At 43.4% G+C, this 22321-nt stretch overlaps 1 protein-coding gene across 4 annotated transcripts in view; it reads right to left on the minus strand.

Moving 5' to 3' along the window:
* PDE1A (phosphodiesterase 1A) overlaps positions 1–22321 on the minus strand; it is a 733908-nt gene that overhangs the window by 22857 nt on the left and 688730 nt on the right. The window contains exon 14 of one of the 4 annotated variants that reach the window (XM_029605928.1): positions 7552–7671. The exons of the other annotated variants lie outside the window; for them this stretch is intronic. Within the exon in view, the coding sequence (XP_029461788.1) occupies positions 7595–7671 (77 nt within the window). The 3' untranslated portion in view covers positions 7552–7594. The remainder of the gene's footprint in view (positions 1–7551; positions 7672–22321) is intronic. 4 annotated transcript variants of the gene reach the window in all.

Consider the following 22321-nt stretch of genomic DNA (forward strand, 5'->3'; position numbering starts at 1 on the left):
AGGATTTTATAAGATACGCGCAGCTACGCGCGTATCTTATAAAATCCAGCGTACTTTTGTTTGCGACTGGTGCGCCAACAAAAGTATGCGAACGCGCATTTTTTAAAAATCTACCCCATGATGAACAAGGCCGCTGATGCGGGGGGCCATGGAAGAGCATCGACAAGGACATCATACACGGGAGCAGCCTACGGAGGATCGGCAAATAATCAAAATAACGCCTGCTGGAGATTTAACAAATCTTCTTGCACGTTCAAAGATTGCAAGTTCAAGCACATTTGCTTGATTTGCGTGGCACCCCATTCGGTTAACAAGTTTACAAAAAAGATGGCTACGGGGAGTTCTTCCCCAAGAAAATGAAATGAGGCAATGGCAAAAGCAGCCTCGCCAATTTGACTGGACAGAATGTTAGAATGGCTTGGGAAATACCCAAGGAAAGAGGATGCTGGGAGGATTGCAAGTGGTTTTAGTGAAGGATTCCGAATTTCTTATCAAGGAAAGATCAGAGAGTTTACAGCCAATAATGCAGCGTCGAGAATGAGACATCCAGAAATAGTCCAAGCCAAGTTAAACATAGAGTTGTCTTTGGGTAGAATGGCAGGCCCTTTGCAACACCCCCATTCCAAAATATGGCATTATCTCCTCTGGTGGTAGTACTAAAGAAGGAGCCAGGCAAATACAGACTGATCCAAAACCTATCATTTCCACCTGGGCTCTCGGTCAACGACCACCTGCCACAGGAAGAATGTTCAGTACAATATGCATCATTTGACAATGCAATCACTCTCCTTCGGAGGTGCGGAGAGTCTTCAGTCATGGCAAAAACTGACATTGAATCGGCATTTCGACTGCTGCCAGTTCACCCAGATAGTTTTCCTTTGCTGGAATTCAAGTTTCATGGGATGTTTTACTTCGATAAGTGCATGCCCATGGGTTGCTCCATGTCCTGCGCATATTTTGAGGCTTTCAGTTCATTTTTACACTGGGTGACGGCAAAAAGGGCACAGTCAAAGAATATAATACACTACTTGGACGATTTCCTGTTCATTGGCCCAGCTGGAACAGAGATGGCTGATTGCCTGTTACAGACCTTTCAGGAGGTGGCAGAGGATTTTGGAGTTCCGCTTGCACAAGAGAAGATGGAGGGGTCAACTATTACCATGTGCTTCCTAGGCATTGAATTGGATTCTAAGAGGATGATATCCAGACTCCCAATGGACAAACTCCAAAAATTGTGTGGCCTACTGGACAAGGCATCCAAGGCAAAGAAGATGACACTCTGGGAGGTGCAAACAATTTTGGGAGCATTTAACTTTGCATGCCAAGTAATCCCTATGGGCAGAGCTTCTTGTGCAGACCAGCAGCAGCAAAAACAGGAGTCAGAGATCCACACCATTTCATCAGGATATCACATCCTATACGAGAGGACCTGGTGATATGGACATTATTCCTGAGCAGTTACAACAGCATATCGGTCTGGCAGGAGCCCCTGGTATCAAGCCGTGATTTGGACATTCATTCAGATGCTTCAGGGGGATGAGGATTCGGCGTATAATGTCAGGGTGCGTGGGCCACCGCACAATGGCTGGCAGCATGGGTGGAGGAAGGAATAACAGCAAATATAACATTCCTGGAGCTTTTCCCCATATGGGTGGCATTGATAATCTGGGGGGAGTGCTTGCGGAACAAACACATCATATTCTGGTGTGATAACCAAGCAGTGGTTTCAGTCATCAATAGACAGTCAGCCAAATGTCCACGGGTGGTGGACCTGTTTCGACAGGTAGTCCTAAGTAGTTTGCGCATTAATACCACTGTAAAGGCGCAGCATGTTCCAGGGGTGTATAATGGTGTGGCAGACTCTTTATCTCGTGCTAAATGGTCTTTGTTCCGTAAACAGGTACCCGATGCAGATGAACAGGCAACTCCAGTACCGGAGCATGTATGGGCAATTGGTCGTCAACCACGTTAGAACTGTTGCGACGATCTGTGGCTCCCACCACATGGGATGCTTATTGCAGGGGATACGGGAGAGTGTGCTACTTCCTGAGACAACATAATTGCAAAAAAGTACCGGTGGCAAAGGAATAGATTGTGGCATACATATCATGGGCCAAGGATGCGGGACTGTCCAGGGGCATAGTAGTGAAGCAGCTAGCTGGGCTGGCATTTTTCATGGGAGCCCAAGGTTGGGGAGACCCTACCAAAGAATTTCTGACTCGAAAAATGTTGAAGGGTTGGGGAAGGAGACTAGGGGACCAGAGGGACGGGCAGCATCCCATAACATATGATTTATTAATTGTAATATGGCATAGGTTGGGCGACATATGCCATTCAACAATCGAGACACAGTTATTTAGGTTTGCTTTTACACTAGCCTTCTTCGGTGCACTACGCATTGGTTGAGCTGGTAGCGATATTTTTATTTATTTATTTTTGGTTTTTATATACCGGAAGTTCCTGTATACAATACATATCACTCCGGTTCACATTTAACAGAAATAACTATCGCCGGGGAGGCGGTTTACATGGAACATATCGAATATAATGAACGGATAATAATCAAGGTAAAATCTATTATGAAACAGCTAAGATCAACTTAGAGAACAACTTAGAAAACAACTTGAAACATATAACTGACACAATATGAACATTACAATAATGCTGTAAGACAAGGCTGAAAGTTTGTTCTTCTTGCTTTTAGCTCTCTGGGAAAGCTTGATGAAAAAGCCAAGTCTTGAGTTTCACTTTGAAAGATATCTAAAAGAATGTCGGTCACATGGGAATGCTAATTCAGAATGTCACGAAACAGGGGGACATGATGAGGATGTTTATACCAAGGTCCAAAACTGATCAATTGGGGTGGGGGGGCTACCTTGACATTAAAACGATTGCACGGTCAGGTCACTTGCCCACTGGCCAATTTAGAGAAATATCAAGCTGTGCGACCTACAAAAGGGGATCACTTACTCATACATGCGGACGGGGTCCCCTTAATGCGATACCAGTTTTCAGCGATATTCAAGCGAACCTTAAATGAGATAGGAGAGAATGCAGACAACTTTGGGACACACTCTTTCAGAATAGGGGTGGCCACTAGCGCGGCGCAGGCAGGGTTCACAACAGAAGCCATACAACAGATCGGGAGATGGCGCTCTGCTGCGGTAAATTCCTTCGTCAGGCTCGATCGAGCCGGCACATTACAACAGGTCGATTAACTTGCTTATTTTATTGCAGAATTGGGCCCTAGGTTGCTGCAGGTGTGGGTCGTGGGACACTCATTCATGCATTGGGCAGAACAGAGGGCACGGCAGCTCAGATATGGCCCACATCTGAGCTTAGCACATCGGGGGGTGTGCAGCACTTGGATGGGAAAGTGTGGAATGCGCTGGGAGCAGTTACTTCCCATACTATGGGTCAAGAGGGCTTCGTTAGCCAGACTGGACTTCATAATAATACACCTGGGCGGGAACGATTTAGGGGCAAGGTCATGTAGACAATTGTTACGCCAGATGACGAGGGACCTACGGGAAATACAATCAGGGTTCCCGGGAGTGCTTATGTGTTGGTCCGATATAATATCTCGCATTAAATTTGCAAATCAAAAGTTATGGGGGAGAGCCCGGAAGAAGTTAAACAGACAGGTCGGAGGGGGGCTGTCAGATACGGCACGCATGGGCCATGTCCCCTTGTGTTGGGTTGTGGCTTATGCTAGGCGAGGCCTAGACCAATGGTTCCAGTAGCGGTGAGACTGTTCGATTGACCCCGGCGGGTAAACTGTTATAATGTTGATTTCATATTAACTGTTGTATTAATAAAAGCTGCGGCCAATTAATACCAAGATTAATGTATAACGTGCAAATTTCGGGAACGGAAAAGGAGCAGGATGCTGAAAGGAGCCCGAGAGGTGTCACGGCTCTCAAAGTCAAACAACAATCAATCTCACCTGGATACAAAGGGGGTAATTTTCAAAGGAGTTACGTGTGTAAATGTTACATGCTATCATAGTAATTTTCAAAAGCCTTTTACTCAAGTGAAGTGCACTTATGCGAGTAAATCCTATGAGCAATTTAATGGCATATATTGTAGCAATTTTCAAAAACCCACTTATTCGAGTAAAGTGCATTGAATCGAGTAAAACCCAGTTTTACAGGAGTAAATGCATTTTAAAATCAGGCCTATAATTAACAAGGGACAATAGTAAAGATAACAATGTGTCAAAGCACTGCAAACTTATGGGCAGATTTTAAATGCCCAGCGTGCGTAAATCCCGGGGTGTATGCGCGTGACCGTGCCTTACGCTCATCAGCTAAATTTTCAAATGGGCCCAGCCACACGAGTAAATCCCAGTACGTGAAAAAGTGCTGGGCCCAGAGAAAGGGGCGGTTCGGGGGCAGGGAGGGGTGGGGCTTTAGGCTGCCAGTACTGCGGCCATTTGCTGCTGTGCCATGAAAGCGCGCGCCGGCATTTGACAGGCACGCACAAATTGCTTCTGCTCCAAAGGAGCAGTAAGCAATAGAGATGTGAATTGGAACCGGAATCAGTTCGGATCCCGGTTCTGATTCACATGTGGGTTTTTTTTCATCAGGCCCGATCGCGGTTTTGTTTATCGGCTGCGCCCGAGCCGATAAACAAAAAACCCACCCCAACCCTTTAAAACTAAATGAAACAGGCCCTCCCCAGGCCCCTTCTCACCTACCCTCAAAGTGTCAGTATCAGGAATATGTCCGGGCCCCTCTTACCTGATCCATAGGGATCCACCATGGTCCGGTCCCATCCTTGAAGCCTAGACCTGACACTGACACCCAGCCCAAAGTCTGGTCCCAGCACTGAGATCAAGCAGTAGGCCAGACACCAGGAATCAGTCAAGTACCATGGCCTAGGCTCTATGCCGGGGCCCAGCATAAGGCAGGGTCTTGGCACTGAGACCTAGGCCTAGGCCTGATGGAGGGACATGGCCCCCACACCAAAGCCTAGGACCAATATCTAGTTCTGGCACTGAGCCTAGGCCAAAGCTGGGACCTGGCCTAAGGCCCAGTCCTGCCACCAAGACGTAGGCTCATTTCAGGGACTGGCCCAAGGCCTAGTCCCCACTGCTGAGGCCTAGGCCTAGACCTAAACCCAGACCTAATGCCAAAGCCATCAAGAGGCCCAGTCCCAGCACTGAGGCCTAGGTCTAAGCCCAATGCCATGTCCAGGTCCAGGGCCCTGTCCTTTTGCTGAGACCTAGGCCAGATGCCAGGGCCCAAACTGAGGCCTGATCACAGCCTAGGTCGATGCCCAGCTCAAGTCCCGGTCTAGCTATCATTACTTAGACCAGGTCTCCGAGGTCTTTTCCCTTCAAAAAATGATGTGTCTGCTTTAAGGATGTGCTGCAGTGGTATCACTTCAATGCAAACTTAAAGCAGTTGTCATTTTTTGAAGAATTAAAGAAGAAAGAAGACATCAGAGGCCTTTTCTAGGCCTTGATAATGGGGAAGAGGCCTTGCATTGGGCCCTGGTGTTGGGCCTAGGCCTTAGCGCCAGGACAGAACCTCGGGCTAACACCGGTGAAAGGCTTAGGTCTCAGAATTTTCCTTTTTTTCTAAATGAAACAAAAGTAAAACCAATGAAATCTTGTGGTTTTTTCTTTAGTCCCATTTTGAAAATGACATGAAACAAAATAGGAAATGTTGATTTCCTATTTAGTTTCAAATGAATACAAATCTCTAATAAGGGGCTAGTGCACCACCCTTTGACCTGAAGCAGACTCTTGCATGACAAATTAACCATCCAAAATGTTGTTCCTTTTAATTGAATAAGGAAATACGAGTTAGCTCATTATCCCCTTATTTAAATCTTTTAAATATATGGCCATGTTTATTTTGAATGCTTTCATGATGTTATCTAGTGCAAAGTTTCTTAGGAACTAAATTGATAGAGAAAACTGCACTTGTTAATGCAGGTAAAAACTTGTTTTTATGTGCATTAACATTAGCACAGTTCAGAGAAACAAACTTCTAAGTCTTTTACAAGTCACAAATGAGGAAAAAGATCTATAACTCTAGGCTGCAGTCATGGTTTTTAAATGATGAAATTATTGTACAGAACCAATTTAGTAACAAAATTAGAACAGTAAAATTTCTGCTAGCCTTGATTCTGCACCTCTAAATGTGTCAGATAGTCACTATCTTTTTAGATTTCTAGGGCTATCACAATTAAAGCTGTGACTAGTAATGTTGGAAATCTACACTATAGCCAAATTAAGATTCATCATTGGATTAGGAAATCATACTTCTTATGATGTTTGTATCAACTGAATTTCTATTCTGAGAAATGCAAAGGTATGCAAAAAGGAATGCTGAGTCAAATATCCTGAGATACTTTGAATATCGATTTTTATAGCATGAGAAAAATGTAGCTGGGTCAACTTTCTCCAGGTAAACATCTGGCTCAGGAATTTTGAAGAATTGAAGCCAGAGATATAGTCATGGATGGGCCTCAGAGGGCCTCTGTCCTCCCACTTTTGGCTCAGGTCTTCATTAGCAGCAAGGTCTTCTCATATATGTCAGCTCTTTAAAGGCGAGTTAGAGGACCTTGAGAAATTGGAATCACTGCACCTTTAAGAAGGGAAAACACTGTTTCCCTTGGGCCAGACATGTAAACGTTTGAGGCCATCAGAGTCTTTTTCTTTACCTTTGACAGGTAATTACCTATTCCCCTTTTCTCATCATCCCCTTAAAAGTTCAGAATGCCTGGACTGAGTGGAAGACTGACAGACTGCATAATTGCTCTTTAGCAGCCTGAGAGAATAACCCTTGTAGCTTTATTAACTACAGACCAAGAGTTAAGAAACAGTAGAGATAGGGCAGGAAGAGAGTGAAAAGACTAGAGATACAGGGTGTTGCCAGAAATGAAAATAATTGTGTAGCCACTGCCAGAAGAACCTATATATGATGGGGTAAGAAGTGGAATTGGGGAAGTGGGTCTGGCCACAGTGCACTGCCCACACATGTTAACAATGCACCCCCAAAAAGTTCAGCTCTGGTTATGCCCCTGATTAAAGCTCATGTAAGCAGGATTGCCACCTCACTTCAGGTCAACTGAATCAGCTCATCTGGCCTTGATTTTGCCCCATTGCATACACTGATTTGTCATGCTGATTTTCCCATTGATTTCTCTAAGAAAATCAGAGCCAGGAATCCATGTATGCAATGGGGCAATACTGGACTGACTCAGCCCACTCAGCTGATCTAGGGTGAGGTGGCAAGTGGCAACCCTACATGTGAGCAAAATGCTAAATGTGGTTAATATGGTCAAATGTCACATTGGGTATTGGAAGGAGACTGCTATTGACTCCAGTTGATTGACTCCAGTTGATATTACTCTTTGCCAGACAGTTCTTGAGATTCATTGATGGGCCATGTGCATCCTGCCTCTCTACCTTCTAAAAAATCATTCTCACATGGTGCTGGAGCTACTGTAAGTGCAGATGAAAAATATGAGTCTGAGGTTTAATGGCACTGATGTAGTTTTAATATTCAAACAGGAAAACAATAATGCATGGATTACCTCTCATTCCTTAAACATTGGAAATCTTTAAGAATTATCAGATCTAGTGGTGTATCACAGCATTCTTTTGTTCAGTAGTTTTAGTTATATCTTCTGATTTCTTACAGTGTTCAGGTTCACCTGAATAAAACAAAAATGGACACAAACATGAACAAGTAAATTAAGTAATGCAAAGCAAGTAAATTAAGTAATATAAAGCAACTCAATTAATTTAGTTAGCAAAGTGCAACATAATGAGTACATGCATTTTTAAAGTGACCATATCATCTGAATGCTGTGGCACCTCAATTGTAATACTGTACTATGTCCCAATTGTAATAAGAAACATCAGTGGTGGAGGCTATAATGGATAGGCCTATTATATACATAGTAATTTTCCAGATCACTTTATACAACTGCAAATTGTTTGATTTACTTTAACTGCTGTTGTAATAGTGATAACTCTAGTACTTCTGGATGAAATTGGAAATGGGACTGGTCCAGTGATTCAATGTCATGAGATAAGACCTGAGATTGATCTCCAGCTCAGGTGCTTCACTCAGTGGGTTGGCCAGGGCTGGGGATGCTGTAGAAGCAGCAGTCACAGCTCCTTGAAGGAGGGAATCAGAGTCATTGAGCAATGGTGACATCTAGTGGCTGGATTTAGGACCAATGATTGCAGGGATTGGTGCATGGCCCCAGCCAAGGATTGCTGTCGCAATAACTGGACTAATGTAAGTTGGGAGGAAATATAAAATAGGGAAAAATTCCTGGGTTGTTGCAAAATGCAAATAAAGGTGCATAGGGCCATATCCTTGCCCCTATTTGATTGAAAATAGGAGCAAAATTATTGGATTAAAAAAAAAAGATATTGAAAGTGAAATAAGGATGGATATTTTGATTCTACTTTAATCTCCTTTTAACTCCAAAATATTTTCCCAAAGGAAAATGCTATTGTTTGTGGAAGACAGGCCATCCTGTGTTTCATATAAAGATTCTTAGCTATGTTTCCTCTGGATTTAGATTTTCTTTGGTGTTTTTATTAAAAGGATTGGAAAATCTTGAGTTGAATTTGTTTGGTGTTTGCAGGCAGTAAATATTCATTCCCACATACACCGGATCTATTTTTGGAGGGGCTGAGAAGGAGATAATGTTTTGTTATTGGGTACTTGTTATCAGATTTTTCTACAGCTTTATCACTGGGATTGTCCCACATATTAGGGAATATTTATGGTCTTCTACAGGTAATAGGCACTTTTGTTCATGTCTTTAAATTATTGCACATAATTTGGCAAAATGGGATAATGTCTCGTTACAAGAAAGATTCAGAACTGGAAAATGCCAATGCAGTTAGACAATACAGAGGTCCACATGCCAGCCAATTACAACTAGGTACCATGGAGTCTATGCACTATTATGTGCTGTCCTTTGTCCTGTGCTCTTTGATTTTACTTTTTTATTTCACTTAACTTTACCAAGAATATTAAGAAGAAAACACCAATGAATAGCAGAGTTAGAGGGCAGTCCACAGTGTGCAGTGAATGTTCATCAATTCAGAAATGGACACAGATAGCCACAACCAGAGCATCACCGTAGATAAAAATCTGGAATCAAACTTACATTCCAAAAATGCCAGAAAACTGTGAATGCTCCATTAGTATCTCAGCAAGTGGTGGTGTGTAACACAGCTGGCCTCACAGATCATCATCAAAAGCTTCTTGAGAGGAGGCTATGAAATGGGCTTCAGGCTTTGTGGTGAGGATGGGTGCCTTTGCTGTACAATCTCTTTTTTTCCCCCCCTTTAAATAATTTCTCTTCACTTCACTCCAGTTCTCTTGGAGTGCTTTGAAGAGGGATGTTTGCATAGCTCTTCAAGGTCATTCAATAGAACAGTTACTGCTATTCTTTAGAGAAGGTACTGGAATAAGTAGCACTTGGAGATAGAAATCAGGAGTCAAGCAGCAGAGACAGGTGGCAGTCAGCACTGCGTGGAATCATTCGCAGGTAGCAAGCAGGTTGGGATTACTCAGAGTCAGAAAAGCTACCTGAATGAAGAAGCATCTTGTTGAAAGTCTGCAGCCTGGCTCCATGCTTTCAATGAATTGATAGAAAGAGCTGCCGGATTCTCAGGGGGCAGGCATTATTTTTTTTTCTTCTGGTATCAGTTCTGTCAGGGAGTTACTGAATTCCTGCAACAGATTGTGTTACAACCTCCCTAAACAAATGAAGGCTAGAAAAGAATCCTGATGCCGATTGAAATAAGTGCTATCCCCATGCGTGCCCAAGGGTCAAATGATCCTGGTCCATTTGCAGTTCAGGGAAAGATGGTTATTTTCTACTTTACGTCGATTACACAGATGTAAAAATTAACCAGTCTTACAATTTTAATGGTGGTGTATTTCTTGGTAAATATTCCTTCAACCTCCAGCCATCCCCCTGTCAGTTCTCACCTTCTTTCCTCTCCCTTTGTTAATTCAGTTTTCACCTGATGATTTTCACTCTTTTGCCTCCCCCACCCTTGCTGGGGCCTGGTTAGTGCTTTCAACTGCATGGGATGAACAGTCCTTCATGGTTTCAGTCAGGCCCGGGGTAGCAGAGGAGGAGGATGTGGCTTGCAAAACCATCACTTTCCTCCTTCTCTTGCTGGACGAACAGCACTGGGGGTGGGAAGGAAGATTTAGGTACTCCCACATGTGGGTTCTACTGATCCAGCTGCTGCTGACCTCTACACCCAGCCTCTGGTCTCTCCTAGTTCTGTTCAGAACTGGCAAGTCAATGACAAGTGCCCCTTTCTGTGGCATCACAAGACAGCAATGAACCCGACTATATGTGAAGGAAAAGAAAGCAGGATACTGAATCCCCAGAAAAGTAATATGTTTTCATTTTCAAATGTAAAATGTTTACTATATCGGATGTTGACATTGCGTGCGCCTTTCTATAGCACATTCAATGCTATTTCATTTCTAAATAATATCCCCACCACTGTTGAGCAAATGAGATTTAAGGGTCTATACCAGGGGTGGGCAATTCCGGTCCTCGAGGGCCACAAACCAGTCTGGTTTTCAGGATATCCCTAATGAATATGCATGAGAGAGATTTGCATGCACTCTGCCTCAGTTGTATGCAAATCTATGTCATGCATATTCATTAGGATATCCTAAAACCTCGACAGGTTTGTGGCCCTCGAGGACTGGAATTGCCCACCCCTGGTCTATACAATAAACTTTAGCATGCACATTAAGGTCCACATGTACACACTAAAAATGGCACCTTGCTATGCATGTTAAAGGGATATAGAAGATGTTAGTATAACTTGGTGTGTCTGTGCAATCACATGAAAGAACTTCATATATAGATGAAGGGTTACTGAGCAAATATTAAACATCAGGTTATGCTTACCCATCATATTATTTAATGTGCACTTGCTAACTGGATGCTATTTATTAGGGATGTGAATCATTTTTTAACGATTTAAATTATCGTCCGATAATTTTAAAATTGTCATTAATCGGTAAGGGACTCGATACAATAGGAATTCCCTCGACTTATCGTGAAAAATCATTAAATCGAGTACGGGAATTATTTGGGGGGAGGGCGGGAAAACTGGCACACCAAAACAACCCCTAAACCCACCCCGACCCTTTAAAACCAATCCTTTACCCTCCCCCACCCTCCCGACCCCCCAAAAATGTTAAATTACCTGGTGGTCCAGTGGGGGGGGGGGGGGGGGGGTCCCGGCGCAATCTCCCGCTCTCGGGCCATCGGCGCCATTTTGGCTACCACTGATAAAAATGGCGCCGATGGCCCGATAAAAAAAAAACCCACCCCGACCCTTTACAAATTACCCCTTTGCTTCTCCCACCCTCCCGACCCCCCCAAAAACCTTTTACATGTACCTGGTGGTCTAGCGGGGGGTCCGGGAGCCATCCCTTCAATCATACCCTCGGTGCCGGTGCTGGACTGGTTTGAAAATGGCGCCGATCGCCTTTGCCCTCACTATGTCACAGGGAGCGACCATCGCGCCCTGTGACAGTATCATATATAGGCTGACCTAGTGCCTGTTGCGTTTCAAGATGCGGCCATCTTTACTCATCATTATATAGTATAATAGGGGCTGATGAGTAAAGATGGCGCCGGCGCCGGCCATCCAGTGCTCCTACCATGTGACAGGGGCCGGCCAATGGCATGGAAACCCTGTCACATGGTAAGGGCAAAGGGGCATCGGCGCCATTTTTTTTTTAGAACAGCTGATGCCTGGGAACGGGAAATCTCTCCCCGAGGCCCCCCTGGATCTCTCCCCGAGGCCCCCCGAGGCCCCCCTGGACCACCAGGTAATTTTAAAAGGTTTTGGGGGGGTCGATTTAAAGGGTCGGGTGGTTTTTTTTTTTTTTTTAGCGGCGCGGGCCTCTCGAAAAAAAGAATTAGCGATGTGAATTGGATTCGGAAACGATTCCAATTCACATATCTTAACGATCAGATTCCCCCCCCCCCCCAGCCGAATCTGATCATTATGACGATCTGGCACACGATTCACATCTCTAATTAAAATGTATCGCCCACCAAGATGCCCAGTTCCCCACTCTGGCAATGTCTTTTTGCAATTTCTCAGGGTTGATTTTGTTTTAACTACTTTGAATATTTTCATATCATTTGAAATTTGATCACTTTACTTGTTGCTTCCTTATCCAAATCATTAATGAATAAATTAAATAACACTGGTCCCAAATCAGATCCCTGAGGGACTCCACTAATTACCGCTTTCCATTGAGAAAACTGATCATTAAATCTGGCTCTTTAGCTTGTTATCAATCCACAGCAAGACATCAATTTCTATACTTTGACCATTTAATTTCCTGAGGAGTCTCTCATGAGAGACTTGATCAAATGTATTCTGAGTCTTAGCCTCAAAAGCTTTTCTCAGATGACAAATTGTTTTGGTTTTGCATAGAGTTTATTTCTATGAGCTATGAGGTAGAGCCAAACTGTGTGATTCAGCCATTGCAGTCCCTACATTACAAGGTGATCAGAGAGAGGGAAATGGTCAGATGCTGGTACCCTTTTGAGCCAGGGTGGCCAGATTTCCCCCTTGGATCTCCCCCATAAATGTTCCTTCTCTTCTGAAACATGTCCTCTGACATCGTTCATTGAAGATCCTTACTGACCCATACAATAGATGTTCTAAACATATAGTCATATCAGTTTTCTACTCTCCTGAAACTCTCCACTCTTCTTTTTGACCTCCTGGAATGTACTACTTCTCCCCTGTGCATAGTGGTGTACTAAGGGGAGTGTATGAAGGTGCAGTCCACCCTGAGTGATAGCCGGGGGGGGGGGGGGGTGCCAGCTGGGAGGTCAGTGGCCATGAGTGGATCCCATCCTGCTCATGGCAGAAGAGAAAGGCCACCGGGCTGTGAGCAGTGGATGTACTATGTGACCGCCTAGAGTGCCACAAGTCTAGGGCTGGCAACTACATAGTCTTTTCTTCTTCCCATCTGCGCAGTCAAGAAGAGGAAATGGTGGGTCCGTGCTGGTGGGAAGAAGGAAAGGCTCAAAACAGGAGGAAGATCAGCGCAAGTCCTGGGTCATCGCAGGAAGAGGCAGCATCAGCATTTGAGTGCATGTGGAGGAGCAACAGCACTGCACCCCCCCCCCCCCTGGTGCAGGAAGCAAAGCCGCATCAGCCCCCACCACCTCAAGAAAAATGAAGAGCCCCCGTCTGTTGCAAGGGCTGCAGGAGGAAGTGGCTGCTGTGCTTCTGATGGTGAGTGAGGTAGGAAGTGAGACAGAGTGTGTTTGTGTCTATGTGTACGTGAGAGCATGTCTGTGTGCTTGTGTCTGTCTGGGAGAGCCTGCGAGTGTTTGTGTGTTAGAGCATGTCTGTGAGTGTGTATGGGAGGGTGCATGTTTGTGAGAGAGAGAGCCTGTGTAAGGGGGTGTGTATGTGTGAGAGAGACACAAATGGAGGGAGCCTGTGTGCAGGAGTGTGGAAGTGTGTGCATGAGAAAGAAGGAGCCTGTGTGAGAGAGAGGAGAACCATAGATCACTCTGGGGGAGATCAGGGATAGAGAAGTGAATGGGGGAGTGGAACAGAGAAATAACTGGGGGCGGGGGAAGGGAGACAGAGAAGTGAACCTAGAGGGTGCCAAAGGAAATATCCACCCCAGGTGGCAAATACATTAGGTACACCACTGCCTGTACACTGACATGCAACCCCCATGTGCCAGAATTAATTGTATATCCCTGGACAACCAGTGATAGTCAAAAGAAAAAGGGGTAGATTTTCAAAGGATTATGCGCATAACCCCGAAAACCTGCCCCTGTGCGCACCGAGCCTATTTTGCATAGGCTTGGCAGCGCGCGCAAGCCCTGGGACGTGCATATGTCTTGGGGCTTTGAAAAAGGGGTGGGAAGGGGGTGGTCTGGGGGTGGAACCGAGGCCTCCAGCACAGTGACTGTGCCAGGGGATGGTGTGCCGGCAGCCGGCCGGCGTGCAAAAGATACGCCTGACAGAGGCAGGCATAAAAAGTTTAACAAGTTAAGGGGGGGGGGATTTAGGTAGGGCTGGGGGGTGGGTTAGATAGGGGAAGGGAGGGGAAGGTGGTGGGGGGGTAGCAGAAGAAAAGTTCCCTCCGAGGCCGCTCCAATTTCGGAGCGGCCTTGGAGGGAATGGGGAAAGCCATCAGGCCTCCCCTAGGGCTTGGTGTGTGAAGGTGCACAAGTGTGCTGCCCCTTGCGTGCGCCGAGTCCGGATTTTATAACATTCGCACGGCAGCGCACGCATGATATAAAATTGGGTGTACATTTGTGCGCGCCGGGTGGTGCGCACAAATGTACCCCGTGCACGCTTCTCTTAAAATCAACCCCAAAGAGATCTACGTATGCTCAATTTATCATTACCACTCTGTTTAGAATCTCCTCGGTAAGTAACCAGTTCATGCCCTTTCCATACATGATAATAGCATGGGCATGCTCTACTAACATGGTAAATCTGGTTTTTAGGATAGATTAAGAGAATGCTCATAAGGTGTATTTTACATACATTTGATCTAAGAGCCCAGATATTCTGCATAGTTTGGTTACCTAGAACATGGGTTCTAAATGCAGTCATTGGGACACACCTAGACAGTCAGGTTTTCAGGATATACATAATGCATTTGCATGAGATATTTGCATATAATGGAAGTAATGCATGCAAATCTATTACATTTATATTCATTGTGAAAATCCTTGTGATAACCTGACTGGTTAGTGGTGTCCCCAAACGTAGGTTGAGAACCACTGACCTAGAAAACCAAGACTGCTTCTATCCTGGATTTAGGACATATTCATAGCCTTTAAATTGATATACAGTAGTATACTCTTACTTATTAGTGCATCATAGAAACAACTCTTAGGGACTTATTCACTAAGGGGCAGATTTTTAATCCAATGTCCGCAGGGTACATTTGTGCACACTACCTGGTGCGCGCATGTTATAAAATCCAGGGACGGCATGCGCAAGAGGGCGCCGAGCCCTAGGGGTGCCCCGATGGCTTTCCCCATTCCCTCCAAGGCCGCTCCGAAATCGGAGCGGCCTTGGAGGGAACTTTTCTTTCACTCCCCCCAACTTTCCCCTCCCTTGCCCTATCTAACCCACCCCCCAGCCCTACCTAAATTCCCCCCCCCCCCCACCTTATCTTATTTTTTACACCTGCACGTGTCGGCTGGCTGCCGGTGCGCCAACCTCCGGAATGCTTTTCGTCTAACTTGCCAGTGAAGGGCTGCCAGGGGCAGCTGGCAGGAGTCAGATAGGAAGCTCTGCTCTGGGGGGGTGAAGAAGACAGTGGTAGAGAATTGGAGTGGGGGGGGAACGTGCTTGGATCAGGATAGACTAGGAAGGGCACTGGGAAGGATGGCAAAGACCAGCCCCTCCCCTTTCCTTTCAGATTATCCCATCTCATCTCCTCATTAGGAAGACTCTAGCAATGGTGTGAGAAGGTTGAAAAGCGAGTCTTCTCCAGTGATACCTTCCCTGCATTATTTGCCCAGTGGGAAAATATGCAGCAGGTAGTGTGCTTTAGTAAATATGGGGATAATGAGTAAAATGTTCATTAATCCCACGTATATTGTATATGTGACTGTGGTAAATATTATCATGGCTGCATTTGCAAAAGATAGCACAATTTCTGCTCCACATTTGGGGTTTTGTACATAGTGCTTTTTTTTTTTTACCTTGCACAGTAGAAATAGTTACCTTAGTGAGTGTAGCAGCAATGGTAAGGTAGTTTAGATTAGCCAAACTAGTCACTGAATAATTAACTACAAAAAGGTTCAAGAGCCATCTTGATCATAAAATGTTTGTAAGAATAAGTCCAGAACAAATTAAATTGCAGGTGGCTGACACATATTTTATTTCTCTAATACTGTCTGGAGACTACTCATACTTGAAAAGTGAACTTCATAGATTTTGTTGGTAGATTTTCTTTTCAGTCTCTGGCTTATTACACCCACTGGCATCTGGACAACCAGAGCCCTTCTTCACAGTGAAGCAGTACATATCATAACCGTCATAGCATAGCATTTCTATGGAGAGCCTGTGATTTCAAACCTGTTTTCCTGTGCCCAAGTGGACACTGTAATAATCCTTCTGGGAAGTTAGAGGGGTTTTTGCTTTTACTTATCATTCTCTTATGTTTATTATTTTCCCCCATTATAATTGTAGTTCCATGCTTATTAGATTTCAACTGTATATTTTCTGTTCATTGGGTTTCTTTCATATAGGTCTGTCTTGCCTATCAGTTCTCCGAATGTGCTATAACTGGTGCCACAGTTCAGAATTCTTACAAAGGGTAGCACATCACTGCTCCCTAAAGCAAATGATATGAATATACATTCTACAAAAGTACAGAAAAGAGTGCTGCTTGCTGAAGACTAGCACAATGTGCTAAAATGAAGGCAGACAAGATTTGATTATGTTATAATCACTGACAGGACAGTGCAGAAAGTATATTTCAAACCCTGCTTACTTATTTGTGTTCAGTATATCTCAGGCCTGGGATTCTCATGAGCTCTGCTTATTGTATAGAAGCCCCTGGAGAAGATGATGAGTATCTTTTATCAGAGAAAGGTCAAAGGTGGTAGAGGAAAGTCATGGTTATGGATGAATATTAGTCGCTTAATGGTAGGGATAAGATGAGGGTCCTAAATGGGGTCATGTGAGTCAAAGCATTCACAAGGGATCTTATAACTCAAGACCACCTGCCTTATCTAACTTATGTTATTCTTAAAATACCAGCTTAGCCTTGGAGACAAACAATAAAATTAGATTATTTTTCAGTAAAATTTATTGTTACCACTACTTCTATATATGCTTCAGAGTTCCCATTTGGGAAAATGTAGATTTTCCCAAGAAAACCAGATGTTTTTGTTGTTTTGATTTACCCAGCTAGATACTAAGAAGTAAATTTTAAGACCCATGTGCGTGCACCCATGTGTGTGCATTTGCCGGCATGCACACACGGATATGCCAAATCTATAACATAAGTGTGTATATGCACACATGTTATAAAATCAGTTACCCGTGCATACATGCGTGCACAATTTTATATTGACGAGTGCATATGCACGCGAATGCCGTCTCGAGCGCATAAGTGGGGGAATTTTAGTAGATACACGTGGCAGAACATTAGGCCTTTTTCCCACTTCTCCCCCATGTCACCCCCAGTAAAGGAAATGACTTCCTAAATCCCCTACCTAACTTGCCTCCCTTTTACCTTATTAGCCCCGAGTCTTATAACCCCGCTGATTAGCTTCGTTTTTATTGTTACATGACTTACCTGCTGTCCATAGGGGTAGTAAAGTTATGTGGCAGGGGATCCCTGTGCATATAACTGACACCACGGTATAGTCCTGGGCCACCCATGCCCTGCCCCACCCTGCACTTTTTTTGCAAAACTTTCTAATGCGTGTACCAGGGAATACGCACATGGCTGTGGCCCTTTTAAAATCGCATGGCCAGCGCGCATCCAAGTCATGTGCATATCTCCCGGTTTTGCTGCAAGCATTTGAAAATTGACCAGTAAATATTTCTGGGTAGGGTTAAACTTATCTGAGTAAATTTTAGCTGGATAACTTGTCCACTTGCAGCCTTTCTGAATATTGACATCTGTGTCTCTCCACATCTCTCTAACTTCTGTTGATATTGTGACCTTAACAAGCAGAGAGATCAGTGTGTCTCCTACACTGACAAGAAGCAACAGAAGCCTAAACTCAACTTCCTATTGACTGTCTAAATGTTTTAGGAACTTTTTCTTTCACTTGGCAAAACACAGAGCTGTAGAAACTAGCACCTCTCACTGAACTCCAAGAGAAAAATGATTCAAAATGGTGACTGCTCTCAAAGTCCCTTTCAGTTGCAAGTTTGAAAAAAAAAAAAAAAGCAAATCTTTGTCAATCTATGCTGCTGCCAGTTGGCATAGGCTGGATGGACAAGTGCTTGACCTTAATCAGTCCTCTTCTTTCCTTTTCCCTTTCCCTTTTCATCTCTGCTCCATCCTAGCTTGCTTTCCTTCAATAAAAAAAGCAAGCAAAACAAAAGAAAAAATGTTTTGTTTTTTTTGTTTTACCCATATACTTTAATGGATCCTAAAATAAATGCAAATGAAAATGTATGTTATTTTCAAAATCCCTGTTCATTTCTTTAATTTGGAACAAAACAAATCAAAAAGGTCTTTTTAGGATTGGATTACCAATTTGTTCTAAATGAATGCATATCTGTACCAGACAAGCTCCAGGAAGGCAGGCAAAAGACTCTCCTGTACCCTTAAGAACAGAACATAGTTATTAGAATGGGATAAAACCTTAAACAACATGGAACAAAATCCAACTTGTGACAAAGGAACATCTCAACATATTTCAGGGATAAACAATAGAGCCAGTCAGAGATGCAGAAATCCCAACTTGTAAAGTCTCATTATTGGGGACTGATGTGCAGCATGTGAGAAAACATCCAAAAGTTGGGAAGCCATCTAGGAACAGCAACATATCCAAAGTTCAAAGTAACAAAAGTAGACTCAATCTCTAGTATTATGTTTAGCAAAGAAACTCAGGAATGGCAAGAACTAAAAGACAATTATTATAATATTGTGCTTTCTTTTCTGTTTTGTAATTTGCTTTGAATGACACCTTCAGACTTGAAATAGAAAAATACAAGTTGGGAGGGGGGGGGGGGGGACGGATCCAAAATGTCCAATCGAAAGATTTGCTCAGCATCGGCTCTCTCGGGCTTTACAAGTTTTGTTTTCTTGCTACACTTTACCCACGATGGGAAGAAAGTGAAAACCCAGGACGGAAGCTTACCCCGCGGTTCCTCCGACGACTCATTTCTCTGGCCCGATGGACACCAACGTCCTGTACAGCAGCTCGATATCGGGGCTTCAGCTGTTGGAGAGAGGGGAAGGGGAATGTGAGCTCCCCTCTCTCCCAGGCTCCTTGTCACCTTTCATCCCCATGGAGGGAACATCGCTCGATAATCCTGCTGCTACGAGAGGGGCCCTAGAGTTGAGGGAGATGCCATCAGACCAGAGTGCCAAAACTGAGCCCTGCGGGGCACGACAGGGTGGCAGTAGCTGCAGGGAGTCTAGAGTTCCATCAAGGACAGTTCGGTTCGGGAGGAGATGTATTGTTGGAAGGGATTGGTGGCAATGTTGGGGAGTCTCTTCCTTTGAGAATGCCTACTTTGCAGCCTAATGTGCAAAGAGCTACAGTATTCTCCCTTGAGACAATTTGGGAAGCCATTGTAGAAATGAGAAGTTCAATTTTGCAACAACTATCACCAGCTATTGCTAAATGTAAAGAGTTGGAGGAAAGAATTGTGGTGTTTTCCAACACAACAACAACAATGGATCAACAAATTTCTTCTATAAGAGATCAAGTAAATGGAATATAGCAAGTACAGTCAGCAATGACTAAAGAAAGGAACAATTTTGCCTTGAAAATTGAAAACCTGGAAAATATGGTTAAGAATAAAAATTTGAGATTCATTAACTTTCCTCAGTTACCCCTAACCCCTCCTAGGGAAATTTTTAGGAGTTTTCTAATGGAAATTCTTCAGGTTCCAGAAAATGCGATTCCACCAATATCCAAGATTTTTTATTTGCCAAAGTTTAGAAGAAAGGAAGAACAAGGTGAAGCAATAGTACCGTTGGTATCGGTCGGAGAACCAAGTGTGAATATTTCTGCAGTACTGGAGACATCCGATTCAGAGGTAGCTGTTCCAGCTACACTTAAAGTGACTTTAGCACTTGAACCAGACAAGGAATGGTTAATGAGACTCTGTTTCAGACATAGGATGAGTCTTTTCTTCAATGCAAAGTTAGAGTGTTCCCTGATGTCTCACGGGAGACTCAAAAAAAAAGAAAATCCTTTCTCTTGCTGAGGCTGCAGGTTTTTTCAAATTGGGGGTATTTTCTTCTTAAAGTTTCCATGCAAGTGCATGATAAAGTATTTAAATAATACATATATATTTTAAGATCCCCCACAGTTAACTCAGTTTCTAATAGGGAAAACCCCAGTGTTGCCAGCAACATCCAGCCCTAATACATTGTGTTCCCTATAGATAAAGTATGGTTGCTGTTCTGTCTATTGATATTTCTTGATGTATTACTTTAGGTTGGGGTTAACTGCACTCCCCATATATGAGGACTTATATTGAGAAAAGAAATGATGTTTACCTCAGTAATTTTTCTGTTATTCTAATTAATCCTATGCTTAATATTTCTGATCAAGATTTATATCTTGTTATTTTGGAAAATGCATAAATAAAAAATAAAATAAAAATAAAAATACAAGTCATGTACAGGGCCATTCATTAAAATGCATTAGGGCATTATCATGGGTGCTAGGGCCCTAACGCCCATGATAACCCCAATAAGCATGTGTTATTTTTCACATCGTGTGATGCATATGCAAATCCCCAAAATTTAGCCAAAGGAAAGGAGTTTGGGTGGAGTTTAGGAAAATAAAGGGTGTTTATCATTGCATGTGATAGCATAATGTACATTTTAACACTGGAAATAACTATACCTTTTTCCCTGGAATTAAGCTGTGAGATATGTCTGGAATATTTATCGTGAATCCCATTTTGATTGGGGAGAGGCGAGAGTGAAAGTAAGAGTAAGAGAGACTTGGAGAGGGAATGAGAGTGAATGTCTCTGGGGTGGCACACATATTAGTCATCTATTTATATCACTGTAGGAGGGTCATCTAGTAAATCAAGGTGAGGTTTTGGTGGTGGTCTAGGGTTTGTGGGCCATTTTTACATGCACAGGCAGATCAATGAAGATTTGACATGATTTAGAAGGTGGAAAGGTAGACAAAGATGAGATTTCTAAAATGCACTAATGCCCTAGCTTGATAGTACCCAGGTAGAGAGTGCATCAAGCTAGGGTGAGAGTACCTTGTAGAAATCTCATCTTAGTCTACCTTTCCTCATTCTAAATCAAATCAAATCTTCAAATGTTCACTGATATGTATTATGCTGCTTGTACGTCTGCCTGTGCATGTAAAACTGGCCCCCAAACCCTAGAACACCACCAAAACCTCACCTTCAGTTACTATATGACCCTCCTATAGTGGTATAAATAGATGACTAATATGATGGCCTTATAAAGACTCTCTCTCACTCACTCTCTCTCTCTCTCTCTCTCTCTCTCTCTCTCGCTCTCTCCCTCTCCCTCCCTCCCCAGAACAAGGAAGTGCCTGAGTACTAAAACAGCATGTGTTGCAATAACATAAAAATTACCTGCCCATTTTTTATCACAAGCAAAATGATGAATCTAGGCCTTTTTTTTTTTTCAAGGAAATGCTAAGAGAATCTTGATAGGCACACTGATGTTTTCTACTCAAATGAATGAAAAATACAAAACAGAAAGCAATGGAGAGATCATGCAATAAGAACATAAGAACATAAGAAATTGCCATGCTGGGTCAGACCAAGGGTCCATCATGCCCAGCATCCTGTTTCCAACAGAGGCCAAAACCAGGCCACAAGAACCTGGCAATTACCCAAACACTAAGAAGAACCCATGCTACTGATGCAATTAATAGCAGTGGCTATTCCCTAAGTATAATTGATTAATAGCCATTAATGGACTTCTCCTCCAAGAACTTATCCAAACCTTTTTTGAACCCGGCTACACTAACTGCACTAACCACATCCTCTGGCAACAAATTCCAGAGCTTTACTGTGCGTTGAGTGAAAAAGAATTTTCTCCGATTAGTCTTAAATGTGCAATACAAGATGAAAACACATTCAACATGTCTAAATGGAAATTATAACACTTATGTAAATTATTAAGGAAATTGTGGGTAAAACTATTCAATTTCCTGCCAGTGATCAATATTCAGAATAGAAAAAGAACCAAGATTCAAAGTTTGGCATGAAAATCCTGGAAATATTATAAAAAGGGAAGGCAATTTATAAAGATTTTCCTGTGGGGAAAATAGCTGTTTACCCAATAGGAAATGTTTCACTGAAAATTACCCATCCCCCTCTGTGGGTAAAAGCACCTGCCCTTTTATCTGTGTCCAAAAAGGGGTGGAGCTGGGATAGATTTAGGCTGGGAGAGGAAAAGTCTGCATGGAACTTTCATTTTGAAAGCCCAACGTGGATACATTTGCCTCTACTTCAAATAAGGTATACATTTGTACAATAGTACCTGTTGTCCCCTGCTGGTCAGATTTTCCCCAGGGTAAGATTTTCCTTTGAAAATCTGCTTGCAGGCCCATGGGTGCAATGCTTGCAAGCGTTGTG

This window comes from Rhinatrema bivittatum, chromosome 6, assembly GCF_901001135.1.
Source record: "Rhinatrema bivittatum chromosome 6, aRhiBiv1.1, whole genome shotgun sequence".
In the NCBI taxonomy this organism is placed as follows: Eukaryota; Metazoa; Chordata; class Amphibia; order Gymnophiona; family Rhinatrematidae; genus Rhinatrema; species Rhinatrema bivittatum.